This window comes from Labrus bergylta, chromosome 2, assembly GCF_963930695.1.
Source record: "Labrus bergylta chromosome 2, fLabBer1.1, whole genome shotgun sequence".
NCBI classification, from domain to species: domain Eukaryota; kingdom Metazoa; phylum Chordata; class Actinopteri; order Labriformes; family Labridae; genus Labrus; species Labrus bergylta.
In genome coordinates this window covers 3,357,301-3,376,637 of record NC_089196.1, presented here as the reverse complement: position 1 = coordinate 3,376,637, position 19,337 = coordinate 3,357,301, and the positions used below count along the sequence as shown (strand labels likewise).

Below are 19,337 nucleotides of genomic sequence, written 5' to 3'. Positions count from 1 at the left end.
ATTAGTGGGGGCCCTTCAACCCACATTTATCACCATAATCTCTGTCATTGTCCCGACGCTTACTCCTCTTCCCCGTTTTCCTTTTTCATTTTTCCCTCCTGTAGACGGATAATTCCTATTAATTTTTCTTGCTTGACTTCCATTGACAAATTCTGGTTTTCACAAGGCAATTGCAAGGCAATGAAAGTGAATGCTTTTAAATGGGGCCCCCTTAGGGAGGTTTCCTACTATCATTGCAAAATTTGCACATTTTGGGTAGCTGCTGTGGATTTGTGAGCCCTCAGGGGCCCCTTACTTGTCCGGGTCCCCAAGCAGTTGCCTGCCTTGCCCGTCGACAAGCAGTGCCTCTGCCGCCAACCTGATCTGCGTGCAGTTGGCGATGGTGACGGCTGAGCTTCAGATAGATTATAGCGCCATAAAAATACCTCTCTGAGCATTTTATTCTGGTTTATAAGACGCAGCCATGTTTTAAATGAAAGAACATTAAAAGTTTGTCTTATACACTGGGCTTTATGTTTCTTTGTCATTCTCAAATGTAAACAGTAGGGGGTGTAAACGAGGACTCTAATTGAGGAAGATACTCCATAGTTTAAGAAATGGGCTAAATAATCATCAGCTGCAGTCCTGCACAAAAAATAAACCCGTATTATAAAACTCTTTAAACAGAGAATCCAGAACATATCCTCCATCTTGGATTTGTCGTTTTATTAGCAGACACAGCTGGCTCGCTTTGATTTAATGAATGAGGCCCAAAGACCTTTCAAGTTTGTTTTTTTACTGAGACACCAGTTGTAGCTGGAGGCAGGTGTGACATTTACGAGACTACATGTTTGCTTTTGTTGACCCGGGGTCGGATTCAAGTTCTTTTGTTTCCAAGAGGATTTATGATGAGTTGTTCCTCCCGTCCTGACCTGGGCCTTTCTGTATGTGAAGTATGTTCCATGTCTGCTGGAGGATTATTGGATGACTTAGAGTGAACATAAAGTCATGAAAGGCATTCCCCAAACGTCTCCCCTCTCTTCTGACTACATCCAGAAATGTTGAAAAGGAAGAAACGAAGATGTCTGCCTGCTTCTTTCTGAGGATGCGGTTTGTAAATGTTTTTCTGTCGGCCTCTTGTCAGTCTTTTAATGGCTGAGTAGTTTTTCTGTCGGCCTCTTGTCAGTCTTTTGACGGCTGAGTAACTTTGTGTTGACTCCACCCCGAGGCCAATGAGTAGCATTAGCTGCAAACTAAACACATTAGAATGAAATAATCACACAAATGAAGTTAGTCTCCAGCTTGTTAAGGCCGAGAGAAGCTGAATGAAGCCCACAGTGCAAATCTTTACCTCATGACTACAAGTCACTATGTGTGTTGGTGTTTACACTACATGTCATTGGTAAGAAAAACAACATGTACACATATTTTAAAAAACATATTTTAATAATCACAGACTGGAAATTTTGGTTTTTACACTCTGTTATTGAGAGACATGTTTCTCACACTCATAGACCTGAATTACACACACATGCATTAGGGCAGAGATGTCAGAGAGCGGGGGCTGCTACAAAGGGGGTCAGACAGAGCTGGGGGTTCAGTGCATTGCTCAAGGGCGCCCTGCAGTACTCAGGAAGTGACCTGGCACCTCTTCAGCAACCAGACCAACGTCCATACTTTGGTCCACTCTGGGACTTGAACCAACGACCATCCGGCTCCATCAATCAATCAATCATTATTTGTATAGCACCGATTCATAACAAGTGTTATCTGGAGACACTTTACTAAAGAACATCTGGGAAAATATGCAGAAAAGATTTCTCCCTGGCGTTCCTGTTGTTCACACTTCCTCGCTGTTGAGGTGAAGGTCAGAGCAGGCCGTGCATGAATGAGGACGGCGTGGTTGTGGTGACGACACAGTCCAATGGTGGTGGCTGGACCTCATGGACTTCTGGTGGTAGTAGTGCAAGATCACCTTGCTGAAGGTTGGGGGAGCTCCGTCTACTGGAGAGCCTGGCCTCTGCTGCCGGGACAAGACCTCCTGGGCTTCTACATAGCAGCAGCCGTCACCACCAACAATCCAGAGGAACCTACAAGACATGAGAGCTCTGTTACTATGTGGTTATATTAAGATTTACAGATAGCGACATATCTCCAAACCCACACACTTAAAAATGCTGGGTTATTATCATAACTCAAATGCTGGGTTAGTGCTGCTGGGTTATAGGTTGGGTTGATTTGACCCAACATTGGGTTGGAGATGCAAGCCAAAAATCAGGTCTCTTCATTCTATGGCAACACAACTCAATCCCTCCCCGTCAAAAAATAGTTCTACTTATTTGGCTATTATAAAAGAACATCTTTCAATCATAGTGATTAAAGCATTTAGATAAAAAATGTTAACACTTATATGATTACTGTCAGGTACACCTATAGTCATACAGACTGAGATACTGTCGCCCACATTAGCACTGTTTGGGAAGAAACCTCATGAACCTCTAAATAAGTCAGCCTCATATAAAAAGTTTAAATCCCCTCACTGGACCGGTCACACTGCCCTGCTGCGATTATTTTCAGTGACTGCAACTGAAACCTTGAGTTGTCCTCAGGTCAGTCATCCAAAGTGGTGTTAACTTCTCCATTTCCACATCCACGTACCTCGTTGCTTAAGATGTGTGACTCACACGGCCATTCTGCTGACCCCCCTCTCTGGTTCAGTTGTTTAGAGAACTGAAGGTCTGCTTCAGTCTTTAGGGGGAGTTCTTTGTGCCCGTACTAAACCCTGCACACATACACTAAGGGCTCTGAGATGATGTGTTAGTCACTTTGCAAAGACCTTGTTTTTACAGATATTAATTCCCTTATTGTATGACTTCACTGAGCGTGCTCGAGGTCCTGCATTCAGAGAATGGGCAACGACGTTAACAAGAACCCGTCACACTTTCTGTGATCTCGTTTTTTGATTTAAAACAATTAACTGATGTGTTCTCATTGAATATCTTTCTGTCAAAACAAATAGTCATGCTCACTTATAATTCATTGTCAGTGCTATTCGAAGTCAGTCTAAATGAGTGTGTTTACATGGACCTGAGTATCCTGGTTATGAGCCTTATTCTGGTCCTGATCATATTCAGGATCTGGTGTGTACATGCACACAGAGAAACCTGGTGATTCATATCCCTATAAACATGATAAATACTAGAATCCTGCTTTCTGATCACTGCTTCTTATTTGTGCAGGCGCCTTTTTGTGTTGATATTTACCAACACAAACCGCTGCAAATTTAATGTCTTGGAAAAATGAGACCACTGTGGATTATTGCAGGCACAGCAGTATTAAACACCAACATGTTGCAGATATTTCCTTATTTCCAGCAACAGGAGAAGAGAGCATCAGCGCGCATATATATATATATATATATATATATATATATATATATATATATATATATATATATATATATATTTTTTTAGCTTTTTTTCTTTTTTTCTTTTTATGCCTTTATTGGAGAGACAGGACAAAGGTCGGAGTCAAACATTGGAGAGAGATTGGGGAAGGACATGTGGGGAAGGAGCCACAGGCTGGATTCAACCCGGACTGCCCGCTTGGAGGTCTACAGCCTCCATTCATTGGGCATGTGGACTAACCGCTAAGTCTCCAGTGCCCCAGAGGGATAGCAAATATACAACATGTCCTCAGCTCTGACTGGTGTCATCCTGTCACTGTTGCTACAGAAATAAGACACTCTTGTTGCCTCCGCCATGTTTGTTTTGCTGCTATGTCACTTGCCTGAGGCCACGCCTACACAGGTAGTCAGCAGCTGTTAAGTGGGGTAAGGGGTATAGATGCCACAGTGTCCTGGTTTCTTTCAGAGTTCAACAGGTAGCAAAATCTGGTTTCTCAAAATCGGGGTAAGAGCTTATCAAGGTTTCTGAAATCAGGATTTGATGTTTTGATCCACAAACACAAAAACATGATAATAAAAAATCCCACTCTAAACTGAGCAACTCAAGTGCAGGTAAACACACCCAATGTTGACAACTCAAAATGTCATGTTTATGTCACCTCAACGATGTGAAGTCTCACAATTTACAGAAATGATCAATCTGAAATTGAGAATAAGAGTCAAGAAGATACTTTATACTAAAGTTAACCCAAGTTTAAATGTTGAATTAAGACATCGTTATAGGAAGAGGAAACGTCCGTGTGGGGGAGCCTTCTACAACAAATTCCTTGTTTTTAAACGAGTGCATTTTTTTCTGCACTCTGAGTATCAGCTAAATAAATAATGCTCAAACTGAATGCACTTTAAGAGTCAGGAGAAAATCAAGCTCACCTCAAAACTGCAGATCCACCCTTTCCACATATATCCTCTCTGCTTAAACGCTGTGGTCAGTTTGAGGACAACTACCTGAGAGCGTGAACACCTATTATTAACTTTCAAGTAGTTTCCCCCTCTCCATGCATCTACTCGTTACTTCCTAATAAGCTCAATCTGTCATGTTGGCTTCCTCTCAGGATGACAGACTGTGGTGAAAAAGTGAAAGACAGTGAGTGTGAGTGTGTGTGTTATCATGCCTCACGTCTCCAAGCCCGTCTAGACTGTAATTCCGGTTGCTGCTCGTCTCCTCGGGTATAGACGCCGAGACAAGGAGCGCTGGTTGAAATCCAGAACATTATACCATCCAAATCCAGCTCTCACACGTTATTGCTTTAGATGGTTTCTCGCTCGTTTTCCCAGGGATGAAGAAAGTGTGGAAACTTTGCTTGTGATTTGAGAACATTTCAGCTTTGTTGAAGAGCTGCATTAACGAACCAGGAGGGAATAAATGAAAGCACTGGGATACAGCGGAGAGAAGTCGTGGAGAAGTCATGGATTCACTGTCTCTTTCATGATGTCGTTCATCACCTGTCACGCTCTCTTTTCTTTTTGTGTGTTTCCATGTTTTTCACCCTCTTCCCAAACTCTCTATTGCCTCTAACGCCACCCAGCTCATTGCTGTCACATTATCACAACGTCTCCACATCTCAATCCACTCTTCCATGCATTCGCTGCTGACGAGAACAGGTCTCCATGGTAACTGTGCACACAGTTGCCAGGCGCAGGGGGGGTTTTGTGCGCCGGGGAGAAGTGCTGATGCCAGGGAGAATCTGTTTGCTCACGCCAACAGAGACGCAGCGTACACCTCAATAAATCGGCGGATAGTTTTTATTATAATGGCCTCCTCTGTCGATAGAGGCCGGCTTATTTACAGTGTTTACCCTGTGGGCTCAGTGGAGGGGAAACAATGTGTGTGTGTGTGTGTGTGTGTGTGTGAATGTGTGTGTGTTTGTTGTCTATTGGGTTAAATAGCAGGGTTGGGTATCAAATGCTATTTCTAAATTGTAACTGGAACGAGAAAGGAAATGAAAATGCTTATATATTACAATTATCACCAACAGTCAGGGTCAATCAGAAAACACTACTCTTGTGTTTGGCTCTGTGAGATAAAGCTAAACATGAACGGTTGAGGTTCAATCCCACCTTTTACATCACAGAGTGGTAAATTGACAAATCTGTCAACAGACATTTACGGATCCTAAATGAACTGTCTTAATGATTTTATTGTGATCACCTGATTTCCAACTAGATCCATCATGTGGTGATCATCTTTAGGATGAAATGCCTTAAAGTTTCCAGCCTAATGGTGCACTGTGACCAGGAAGTAAACAACAGGACAGTGGTAAAATGGCAGCCAGTAGTGTGACGCAGTTTGGCAGTAGTTGGATCTCTGAAATGATGATGAAGTCGGCGGTGTCAGGTTAAACTGGTATATGAACCAGAGCGATGTGTAACCACACTTAGCACAGGCATGTGCTAACCTGAAAGCAATGCTAATGTTGTTAGCAATGTTAATGTTAGTCACCCTTGTCAAACCTTTTGGTCATTGTTTACAGACGTCCAAATTCAACCCACAATGCACTGCAATCCGTTTCACTTCCCCTGTTTGGTCGGGATCGCGTTCTCACCTCCAATACCTGAACTGTTGGTCCACACCAGAGTTCGTTTGAGCTTCACACCACCCCAAACCAAATGAAGTTCATTTCAAGCCACACGGCTTAGGTGTGAATGCACCAGAAGTGTTTGTAATGTCACTGTTCAATCCTTTACTGACTCCACTAATCCACTGCACATGGATCTGCAGGAGCCTCATTTGTCAACTGAGTTGTCAACCATATCATAAACTTCACTAAACCTCAACATTTATCAACATGACAAAAAGTAACTTAAATAACAGAAATCATGTTTAGAAAAAGGATTTTTTTTTTGTATTATGATCTTTTAGTTTTCTACATGTCGGATCTGTTACCATGAGAGGCGGGCTTCATGACCTATACTGCAGTCAGTCAGTAGATGGAGATACAAAGTTTTCCCTTCTCTTTTGGGTAAAGCCATCCGTCTGTGGATAGTCTTTGGTTTTCTAGCAGCACAGTTCTTCATTTAGCATGTTTGAGTGGGTTTCTTCCTCTGATAATACAAGCTGCTTTTGAACAGGGATTAACGGAGAGGCAACAATCCAGAAGGTGAATAACAAATGAAATCTAGATCGATAAAATCTAAAGGATCGTCAGCCCCAGGGTACACACATGGCCCTGCATTCTTGTCATTGACCTTGCAAGGCGATTGCACAGGTCAGCCACGTCTCCATCCATCTCCATCAGTCTCCATCAGTCCGGCTCCGGTCTATTCGTCCCAGCTGCTCTATTGTCCTCTGATGGCCACATGACTCTGACTGACCTTCACACCCACTCTCCATCTGATAAAGAAGACGCACTAAAGACACATCCAGAACTCAATGACAAGCTGTCAGTCTCCGAGCAGACACAGACACTGAGTTCTTCTTTTTGAGTGTCTGATAGTAAAATAGTCCTCACAAGCGTCACTGCTTCAGACATGATGAGACCACAACAAGGACAAAGTGTCCTGCTTTGAGAAATGCAACCAAAAAAAGGTGCACATATTTTAAAATGGTCCTTCGGTCCATCTCTTTTTCAGTAGAAAGAATAACAAAAGCAGATCACAGAAACCAGAACTATCTGTTCCTGATTAATAATAAATGTCCCTGTGCACTCGAGGAGAGATATATCTCTGCACCTTGTTGTCACAGAACAAAGTCCTGTCATTCTTAGTACTGCAGCAGCATTGTCTCTGTATTATTTTGTGATTCTTTTCTTTAAAGCAGCAGTATGTACATCTGACACCTAGTGTTCAGAAATGGTACTGCAGTCCAAATTCAAAACAGAGACCGCCCCCTCCTCTCAAGAGTTGATGCTCACACAGGTTGCCATGTCTCGGACACTCACCCCCAGTTTCCACAGACTCCATGCATGCCGTGTTCTGTGAGCGCCGCGCACTATGCTGTTGTTCACTGCCACATTAGTCAATGATTGTGTTTCCACAGCGGGCGCCGCGGTCTGTCTCCACAGCGCCACTACGCTCTTCTCTGTTTCAAATACGCTGTGAGATCTATTTTCAACGGAGTACGCTGCAGGCATGTGTTTAGCTGGACAGAAAATAACAACCCGGGCAGGAAGTCAGACAAGGAAATGTTTGTATTTTTCATCACTTTATCAAAATTTCATCAAAATAGGAACTGAATGAAGAACAAATCATCCTCAGGAAGACAAAGTAACATGTTGTTAGCACGTTCTTCTCTTTATTCCTGTTTGATCATTTAGTTCTCCTGTGATGATGGACCACAGTGTGCTATGTGGAAATTGAGGTTGAAGCTTCAGTGTTTAGCCAACTCTGCACCGGTCTTGATCAAATACAATTAGGGTCGTCTTATATTTGAACCAATATGGTATGTTGTTGTTGTTTCTGCTTTATAGCAGTTTCAACTAGACAATGTCAGAGGAAGGCGTGGAAGGTTTCCAATGAAAAAAAACTAATAACAAGTTAATATTAGCCCTTAAAAACAGACTATCACAAGTGAAAACAACAGAATAACTTAAAAGAAACATAGTTATGATTAAAAATGGCTGCTATGCCAATGAACTGAAATGGAGATGGGGGTTGGATTAGATAAATTACCATTTCTTCCAACTCCTTTTTTTAACATGTTGAAAGTGTCTGTTGTTACACACCATTCTTTTTGTTGGCTTGGCTTTTGTCATGGGAAATAAATAGTACATGTTCTAAAGAAATACTTAAATTAATCAAAAACCACTGAAAGGTTCTTTCTCAAAGGCTTTTTGTGTTTAGTGAAAGCTGGCACTTCCACAACAGAATTCCTGATTTCAAAGGGGAAAACTATTTGAGAAGAACAGTATCAATGCATGATGTCATGTAGTTTTTTATGAATGAGATATAAATATAGATAGATAATTTGAAGCTCGTGGAAATATAGATTTAATTCATTTAAACAACATATTTATTGAAATCTGCTGATAGACATATCCTTAAACTACATGCTCACTTATTAAGCTACTGAGACTAGAACATTTAGTGGATCAGAATCCTTTGAAATAAAACGGCTGCAATTGAACACTTGTGATGCAGACAGACATGAGGAGAGAAAGTTTTTACAAATCCATAGTGTATCGCTCATTCTTAAAGGCCTGTGGATGTCACTCCTCAGCATTAATTAGCTGTGATTTTTGATCGCACCGTGGAAAAAAGTGCAGCAACACAGCAGCAGATGGTTATCCTCCAGATGAGTCAGTAACCATCAGTGCAAACAGACCTTCACAACCACTTAAGACTAAATGCTCTAAACACTGCACGCCATCTTAAAAAAACCTGTGCAGCCATCGCAGTCTCCTCTGACAGACGCAGCATCCATAAACCTTCCACCAAGACAACTGCTCCCTGAAAGACTCCTGGAAGTGAAACAGCTGACAATAAAACTCTTCTGTCTGTCTGCCCTCAAACAGGCTCCTGTCAAATAAATCCAGGACGGCCAGCTCCTCTGGATCCTTTTACAGGGGAGGTGGTGACCGTTCTCTGACAGCTGCAGACGGACGGGTTTGGTTTATGAGCAGGTCCAGATGGTCGGTGCTGTCTCAACTAGTCTCTACTAAAGACGAGGTTTAAGTAGCACAAAGTGTCGCACTGTTCTTAAGGGGTCTTTATCTCCTATGACAAATGGCAGAGACACTCATACACTGGCCAAGAACATGACGAGGTGTAAGGCAGGTGATGAGGTCGCACTGCCTTCACTGGACCGGACCACACTGCAATGTACCGTATCGTATCGTACTGTCGCATCGTATTGTATTGTACCATATCGTATTGTACTGTTGCATCGTATTGTATCGCACCGTAGCATAGCATATTATATTGCACCATAGCGTAGCATATTGTATCGTATCGTATTGCATCGCATCGCACCGTAGCGTAGCACATCGTATCGTATCGCATCGTATCGTATCGCATTGCACCGTAACGTAGCGTAGCATATCGTATTGTACTGTAGTGCAGCATATTGTATCGCATGGCACCGTAGCATAGCATATCGTATTGCATTGTACCGTATCGTATCGCACCGTAGCGTAGCATATTGCATTGCATCGCACCGTATCGTATCTTATCTTATCGCATTGTACCGTACCACATCGCGTCATATTGTACTATATTGAATTGTATCATTCGGTATCGGACGGTATCCTACCTTATCATATTGTATCGTTAGGTATCATTACGTAATGTATCATATCGTACCGTCTCGTAACTATTGTGATTATTTAAATAGTCTAAAATTCAGCTGTGTCCTTGATTGTTGAATGTAAACATCCACATGTGTATCATCGTAGGCTGTGATATCAGCGCTGTGCCCCCTCTGCTCGGCTGCCGCTCATCCACAGGACTAACTGGGGGTCGGCTAATGGGATTATGTGGCTTGGAAGCCTTCATAAATGAAGTCCCCGGTGAGGAGCGAGGAGCCCCAGCTATCCCTTAACCCTCTTTAAAGCCTCTCCCTTTCACAGCCAGTCACACTGCAGCGCTAAGCCTGCACCGCCTCTGCTTCTCTGCTTACACGAGCTGTGCTCAGGCCGCTAGATGACATAACCTGGATGGCATTTCCCCTTTATTGCAGACATGAATTTCTATTCATCATTTTTCCTAAGATTTCATCTACAGCATATTAGTCTGTTGATTTGAGGCAGACAGGGTGCATAAAGGTTACGGGTCACATTCGGACAAAATAAAACCACATGGCTGAGTTAGTATGGTCGTGGCTCACTGATATTAATGATTTTAAAATGGCCAGTTATTGTCATGAAGGCTGTTTGCTTCTCCCCGCATGAAGCAATAAACATTGAATGATAGTTGTGCTTCCTACAGGTCATGTCTTATTGCTTTTGGTAAATGGTTAATGGACTTAAGCTTGTATAGCTTTTTGATGCACAGGTTGGTGCATCCCAAATGTTTCTGTGTCCATTATGTTCCACATTTTCTGAAAAGTGGAGCAGGCAGAAGACGGAGAGGATGGACTTTTCTCATCATTAGGTGATTTGTAGACAGACTAGGTACAGATATTAGTGTTATCGTGGTAAAGTGTGTTTGGCATAAAAATAACTTGACATTTAAATAACACTATCGAGCAAAAGTTTTGAATTTCCTGCTTCAGAACAGCTGCAGATTTGACAAAAGAGGAGTTGGTTTATTACCCCTTTTTTCTGGTTTTGCAGCAGGCTCAGAGCAGCTTCATGTTCTTGATACTGATGTGTGTCTGTGTGTGTTTTTGACATTTGTTCCAACAGAAATGTGAGCTCAGATGGAGCTGAGGCTCGACGCAGACTGAGGGAATGTGAGGGACTGGTGGACGCTCTGCTGCACGCTCTCCAATCAGCTGTAGGGAAGAAAGACATGGACAACAAGGTGAGGAGATGCTGGACTCACACACCAAAAGCAAATTTTAAATAAAGCATATAGTACTTATAAATGTACAGGATATGCCCTTCACTTTTAGTATCTTGTCGATGATAACGTCTGTGTTTTTTGTCTCTTCCCAGTCGGTGGAGAACTGTGTTTGTATCATGAGGAACCTGTCCTACCACGTCCACAAAGAGGTGCCAGGGGCCGAGAAGTTCCTGGATCCCTCGTCGCTCCAGGCCCCCGGATCAGCAGGACCACAGAGGAAGAAGAAAGACGACGCAGGCTGCTTCGGAGGCAAGAAGGCCAAAGGTGAGGAGGAGGAAAGAGGGGCGCAGAATGAAGTACTGCTGTGTTAATTAAACATTAGGAAGTAATCCAGTTTCATTAAACAGTGGAGGAAATGTTGGATTTATCGGATAAAACAATCAAAACCTCAAATCCTTATGAGTGCAGAACCCTAATTAATAAATAAGAGCTGCAGCTTTCGATTACAAGGCTTACTTGTTGTCGCTTACCTTTGATTTTTCTTCATTTAATTCATGAAATCTGGAGGATGTTGTTATCTTCCTGAGCTTGTACAAATCGCTGTCAGCTGGAAAAAGAAACGATTTGTAGTCCGTCCATTGGAGGATAACAGACAGCACCTATTGAGCTAATGTTTGAACAAAAGGCCTTTGTGTCCATAATGTCCCCATAAAAAAACTGCCTTTCAAAGCATTTACGTTCAACCTCTTCAACATGGACGTCCATCGTGGCACTTTCTGCCCCGTCAGGAGCTTTTCGTCATTATTGACCTCCCCCCCCCCCCCCCCCCCCCCTTCTGACAGATGTGCCACGTACACATGTGTTGTTAGCAATGTCTTAATCAGCAACCTCCCAGACAGTTAGCTAAACGACGCTTGTTATCTCCCCGTACAACACTAATGGCCGCCATAAATCAGTCGGCCAATGAGGTGTGACTGCCAGCCAGTAACCCCTGACACCTAACGACTCGCTGGAGAATCCTCTCTGATCTAGGGTCAGGAAAAAACACAGTAGCATCAACGTATACTTTATATTTATAAAGACACCAATAAACCACACACACACACACACACACACACACACACACACACACACACACACACACACACACACACACACACACACACATTGAATAATGAGTTGTGTTTAGCTGCTGCAGACCCTGAAGGGGTTCTTCAGCACAATGAGGCTCAGGTACAGACACATTAAACACGGCTATAAGAGAGCATAAAGGGGGGTAGTTAAGCAGCACTGTCGGCTGTATGCTTTGTAATTTGTTTCCTTAAGTGGGCTGCGTTTGGCCTCCGCTTCATTTAAACGAGTAAAATATGCCAAAATGATCAACATGCATGCGCAAGCCTTTTTTTTTTTTTACCTGATAAACAGTCTGATTCTCCACTGTTCTTTCAGCACATGTCTGTTTTCCCTATGCACTAAGCACTTATACAGTCACACTGAACATGTTTGTATGACTCGGTATCCTGCCCTCTTATCTGCACTGAAAGCTGTTTCTCTGTCTTCTTGGTCTTTCTCCCCTTTCTCTTTTTCATTATATTACCACTTACTTTAATCAAGTCTTATTTTCCCTCTTAAAAAAAGCATCCCACTGGTGCCAACTCTTTGAACATGCTTCCTTTTGACTGCTTATGTCTTCCCCAACTTTCCTCTTTCCAATCTCTAAAACTCAATCACACTTTCTCTCTTTGGCCTCTCTTGACTTTTTTTTCTCTGTCTCCTTCCCTCTTTGGTATGCGATTACTTTTATTTTGTAAAAACTGTTAAAGGAGCAATCTGTAAGATACCTACTGACTGAAATGATCTTACTATCTGATCAGACATTATGGAAACATACTATGTTGAAGTGCTGGCTTCTCTGACAACAATGCAGCAGCCAGTATGTTCTCCTTCTAACTTTAGATTCTGCTCCTGAATGCTCTGGATTTGTTTGGACCAGAGAAGGTAGGTGGTTTTAAGGCACCCCCCACATGGTAAACACTGAAGCTTCAGTGTCCACCACATGGTGATCTGAGTGAGCATCGACTCTAGAGAGGAGGGGGGGGAGACAGCTCTCTATAATGTTTAGAATTTAGACTGCAGTACCCATTTTAAACACTAGGGGTCAGAGTTACATGTTGCTCCTTTAACTCGACAGCCTCTTGACACTTGCACACGCCTTTTTCACCATTCTCTTTCTCTCTTCTCTCCGCTTTGTGTTTTTTTGGTATTGCTGCTGCTTCCTTGGCTAACTATAGAGGAATGGTTTAATCAAGGTGAGTGTGCCCCTCCAATCTTTGTAACTTCTGCTCCACTCCACCTCCTCCTCTCCATCCTCCCCCCTCTCATCCTCCTTTTCTTTCCTCCTGGCTGTAGAAAATAGAAGTATTGACCTCCAAAACCTCCCGACTTTAGATAATTGGAAGATTCCATTCATTTCACACCACTTCCTTCTCCGTAGCTTCTTCCCTATCTATCTATGTAAAGCATTTCACCCAACACCATAGCCTCCACCCCTCCCAGTCTTGACATTATTTAAGGATAAATTGAGCCTCGGTCTTCTAAGTAATGTATAAGGTTAAAGCAGCAAAGCTGAGCGAGGTAAGTCAGTGTGTGTTTGTCAGGGTGTAAAGTAGAGCTTGATTAATTTAAATGCATTAAAGCTGAAAATTAAAAGTCTAAATGTGTCCTTGAAAAGACACTTTCTGATCTATGATTGGACACCATGTTTGGCTTCTTAGATTCTTAGATACAAATGTCCCCAGCAGCTCTGAAGGACATCTTTTTTTAAAGTTTTTTTGTTGTGTTTAAGGAGAAATGCCAAGCTCTGCTATAGACCCTGTGATATTTTGTGTGGCTGTGTTTGTGTGTGAATGATTTCACTTTTCTAGACGATTGGCGTTGAAGCAAATCTGTGCTGAAGCTACTTTTATCTGAGATTTCTGAGCCAAGTTTTCTTCCTCGTCCTAAAAATTTGTAGAGGTGGTAATTGGGCCTCATTCCCAACGTTCTTACAGCCTGTCCCGATTCTATGGCTGCCTAACTGAGTGTCCTGACAACATGCTACTTTTACCTGACATCCTGTTTCTATTTCCTCTCTGTTGTACCATGGCCGAGGATATACTTGATTTCTGCTATATTTATGTGTAAAATGTTGCACATTCTTCCTCTAGGGAAAAGGAAAGGTTTGTTATCATATCAAAACAAAACTGCAGAAAGGTAGCTACAGATAACTGTTTAAAATTCAAACCAAAAATCCTCCATCCTTTTATTCAGGCATTGAAATGTATGAGGTTATTCCCTGAAGGAACTCGCAGTGACCGGATATTTCACTTCCGTCTCGTTAATGAGTCAGACTTTTTGTCTCTGTATCCATGTGCAGTCCCGTGGGCATGTTCATGTGCATGTGAAATGACCATTAGCAGACTGAGCTGCAATCACCCACACCCCTCTTACTATGGTTTCCTGTCTCCCACTGAATTAGTGAAGAGTGTTTCCCGCTCAGGAAGCGCTGCTGTTCAAAGATACAAGTGTGTGTGTGAAAGAGAAGGTGTTTGTAGTTTTTAATGTGTTTATCGTCTTGTGTTCCTTTGAATGTTCATCTCAAGTCATCTTTGTGCAAACAGCACCATGTAGCATTGATGTGTGTGTTGAAACATATCATTCTCATAGCTCTGTGTCCTGTCTGTACATGTGAACTTCATGCTTGCTGTGGTTTGTGTTTATACCTGGGTTAGACTGATATGTCACTTCAAAGATGGAGAGGCTGTTTGAGCATTTTAAGGTTGAAGTTAAGGTTAGACATGAAGTGGGTTCAATAAATAGACACTCAATAGAAACTATTTGAGTCTAATATGACTCATACCAGCCTTTCAACATAATCATATCCGTCTAACCCCGGTATCAAAAGATTGTCCTATATAATCCATTAGTCTCAGCGTATGACACTGACGTCCTCTTCCCTCCTCTCTCCTCTTTCCAGGCAGAAAAAACGGTGAGAGCGACAAAAACTACGACACACTGGATCTGCCTAAGCGCGCAGAGCCGACAAAAGGTACGCCTCAATCTGTCAGGAACAAAACCTCCCTGTGTTAACACTTCCACTTCTGAGGCAGGAAAACTGTCCTCATTGAGACGGTATCCCGCCGGAGAAGACGGATTGGAAAAGAGTAGATATTTCAGTGTCAGCCTAGTGGAGACATGAGTGTGACACTGGTGGAGACATGAGTGTGACACTGGTGGAGACATGAGTGTGACACTGGTGGAGACATGAGTGTGACACTGGTGGAGACATGAGTGTGACACTGGTGGAGACATGAGTGTGACTGTGGTGGAGACATGAGTGTGACTCTGGTGGAGACATGAGTGTGACTGTGGTGGAGACATGAGTGTGACTGTGGTGGAGACATGAGTGTGACTCTGGTGGAGACATGAGTGTGACTCTGGTGGAGACATGAGTGTGACACTGGTGGAGACATGAGTGTGACACTGGTGGAGACATGAGTGTGACTGTGGTGGAGACATGAGTGTAACACTGGTGGAGACATGAGTGTAACACTGGTGGAGACATGAGTGTGACTGTGGTGGAGACATGAGTGTAACACTGGTGGAGACATGAGTGTGACACTGGTGGAGACATGAGTGTGACTGTGGTGGAGACATGAGTGTAACACTGGTGGAGACATGAGTGTGACACTGGTGGAGACATGAGTGTGACTGTGGTGGAGACATGAGTGTGACTGTGGTGGAGACATGAGTGTAACACTGGTGGAGACATGAGTGTGACTGTGGTGGAGACATGAGTGTGACTGTGGTGGAGACATGAGTGTGACTGTGGTGGAGACATGAGTGTAACACTAGTGGAGACATGAGTGTGACTCTGGTGGAGACATGAGTGTAACACTGGTGGAGACATGAGTGTAACACTGGTGGAGACATGAGTGTGACACTGGTGGAGACATGAGTGTAACACTGGTGGAGACATGAGTGTGACTGTGGTGGAGACATGAGTGTGACTGTGGTGGAGACATGAGTGTAACACTGGTGGAGACATGAGTGTGACTCTGGTGGAGACATGAGTGTGACTGTGGTGGAGACATGAGTGTAACACTAGTGGAGACATGAGTGTGACTGTGGTGGAGACATGAGTGTGACACTGGTGGAGACATGAGTGTGACACTGGTGGAGACATGAGTGTGACTGTGGTGGAGACATGAGTGTGACTGTGGTGGAGACATGAGTGTAACACTGGTGGAGACATGAGTGTGACTCTGGTGGAGACATGAGTGTGACTGTGGTGGAGACATGAGTGTGACTGTGGTGGAGACATGAGTGTAACACTGGTGGAGACATGAGTGTGACTCTGGTGGAGACATGAGTGTAACACTGGTGGAGACATGAGTGTGACTGTGGTGGAGACATGAGTGTAACACTGGTAGAGACATGAGTGTGACTGTGGTGGAGACATGAGTGTGACTGTGGTGGAGACATGAGTGTGACTGTGGTGGAGACATGAGTGTAACACTAGTGGAGACATGAGTGTGACTGTGGTGGAGACATGAGTGTAACACTGGTGGAGACATGAGTGTGACTCTGGTGGAGACATGAGTGTAACACTGGTGGAGACATGAGTGTGACACTGGTGGAGACATGAGTGTGACACTGGTGGAGACATGAGTGTGACTGTGGTGGAGACATGAGTGTGACTGTGGTGGAGACATGAGTGTGACTGTGGTGGAGACATGAGTGTGACTGTGGTGGAGACATGAGTGTGACTGTGGTGGAGACATGAGTGTGACTCTGGTGGAGACATGAGTGTGACTCTGGTGGAGACATGAGTGTGACTCTGGTGGAGACATGAGTGTGACTGTGGTGGAGACATGAGTGTGACTGTGGTGGAGACATGAGTGTGACTGTGGTGGAGACATGAGTGTGACTCTGGTGGAGACATGAGTGTGACTGTGGTGGAGACATGAGTGTGACACTGGTGGAGACATGAGTGTGACTCTGGTGGAGACATGAGTGTGGGTTGTTAAGTTGGGAGGGAGGTCAGCTGTGTTGGTCAACAACAGCATTAGCCTTCAGTCTTTGATGGAGGAAGAGGCAGTCTGGTGATTTAGCTTTGTTTAATGGTTTCGTGCCCTTTTTGTGACAGCCATTGTTGGCAGCTTATGAGAGCTTCAACTCCATAAGCTCTACTTTTTGTAAAACAGCAACAATGTGCTGGAACACAAAGGGCAACAAAAAGACAGCCTGTTTTTGTACACAGAGCTCTATCAAGTTTTCTTTATATAATAGGCGTCCATTGTTGGGTTTGTTTCATTGTACTTCTCCATCATTCACTGGTGGCTTCTGAGCCTGGGACTGGGAGATATGGAATCATCTCTCCCTGCACTGTGTATGCGGTTTAAAAGTGACTGAAGGACGTCATTGACGAGCAGAAAAAAGTTATTCTCCACTCTTTAGTTGATATTATGATTCTGTTGGACTACACATTACAAATATTCTCATTATAGCATGGTAAAGTGGACTTTTTTGCTTCATCCACTACTTCCTTGTCGTTCTTTTTACATCACATCTTGCCTCAGGAGACTCCAGCCCCCGCCTCCTGTCCGACAGGGATAGTCCCCCACTGTGAGGGAGATGTGGCTGTTCACACATTACAGGGGCAGCCCTCCTCGAATTCTCTAGATATTTTCAGAAGTGCATAAGTGAAAACGGCTCAGTACTGTCAAAAGGTTTGTCAGCTTATCGATTGAAGAGAGAGACCTCAGAAATAAAAGATTCTCATTAAATGTATAAAACCTGCCGATGGGGGACACATTTTCTATCTTTCTTAAAGCACATATCCTCACATTGACCATCTCTATAAGATCCTCCATTGAAAGGTATCATCAGCCTTGCCCCGACCTGTTTTTCAACACACTGATGCTGCAGGAATTGTATGTCAGCATTTCACAAAGCTGGATGGAAAAAAAAGAAACGGTGTCCTCTCCGCTCCATAAAAGATTGTGTAACGTGACCAGGTACGTTTACAAACTCTGTAAGAGGAATAATGAAGAGTACAGTTTTGTCCCCAGACTCAGCAACTGGTGTGCTCTTGCTTTTTGGCACTGACAGGCAGTTGTAGCAAATATCAAAGCAAATCAGCAAGCGTCACACATATCAGTGCATCTTGATATATTGTGGATTTGTGTGCTTGTATTATACCTTCTTTTCTCTGTGTGCCATCCATCCTTCTGTCTAGTGGTGTCCGTGGAATTTGCATGCACTTGTTATGCACCCTTATTTGATATTTACACATCAGCACCTTCATCATCGTCTAGTGGCAGCCACTCAAAGTCAATACCACTTCCTGTTTGACTGTTAATTAGCCACATTAGCACGGCAAAGTGTGCCCTCATTAAACTAGATCACGATTAATTGCTGCAAGTTAAGCCGATTTTGCTTCTTTCTTTTTTTTTTTATCAGACCTAGAGTAAAGAGAAGCACATGAACTTCAAGGATGCTAATTAATATTTTCCCCTCACTGGGTTTTCATGGGTAAAAAGCCAAGCTGGCATGCATCAACTCTGCGTCTGTAGCGGTTACAATTGTGCTGCGATTACGTTACACAACGTGCTAACAACAACCCTAGGAGGTTTGAATCCAGAGAAAGCAATTATTGTTAAAGGGCCTAAATGTCATGCACTGTTAAAATGTGTAGATGGCTCCGTGTTAGAGAGAGCACTCGGCATTTTCTAGCTCGCAGCCAGACAAATCACATTTGACGTTTATTAGCTCAACACACAGGCGGGTAACAACAGTGAGGTGCACGGATAATCAGCTTTAATCACTAGAGCAAAAAAAAAACACATTGACTGGAGAGTTTTTCTTCTTCTGGGAAATCTCGGGGGTTAACGTGCTCTGGTTGGCGAGACAATAAAAGTCATCTTAATGCCTTGTTGTTTGTCTGAGAAAAAGAATGTATGTGAGCTGAGGCCTGGGTATGTACTGCTGCACCTACTGCACCGGCCGAGCCCGGGATCTTGTCTGGAGAGTTTGCAGAGATAGAGAGAGTGGCTCTCATCTGGCGGTGAAGGCTAGCAGAGATATGGGAGATTACATGTGTATCCTGATCCTGATCGGATGCCAGACAGAGAGAGGTCAGTGCAGGCCGGACCTGGTATTGGGCAATGATTAATCTCTTTGTTTGTGTGTGGAGGTGTGTGTGTGCGAGAAGGCAAAGAGAGGGGCAAGAGAGCGGGCCCAATTGGGTATTAAAGTCAAGTTTGATACGAGGTTTAAAGATAAAAGCATGCAGTGTTTTCAGTATGAGAGCATTTAAAAAAAGATGAGCATTGATTTCTGTTCATGTGTGGACGGACGAACAAGCTGTAAACACACCTTAACCATGATATCATCTTGGAGAGCAAACCGTGTAGTTGTGTTTTAGAAAACAGACTTCTTTATTATTTTGCTAAGTAAAATAGGAAGCAAG

General features: G+C 43.4%; 1 protein-coding gene across 1 annotated transcript in view; it reads left to right on the top strand.

Moving 5' to 3' along the window:
• The window catches only part of arvcfb (ARVCF delta catenin family member b), a 264,318-nt gene that overhangs the window by 204,185 nt on the left and 40,796 nt on the right, over positions 1-19,337 (top strand). Inside the window, 4 exon segments of the mRNA XM_065962786.1 lie at positions 10,726-10,843; positions 10,978-11,149; positions 13,117-13,134; positions 14,841-14,912. Of these exon segments, the coding sequence (XP_065818858.1) occupies positions 10,726-10,843; positions 10,978-11,149; positions 13,117-13,134; positions 14,841-14,912 (380 nt within the window).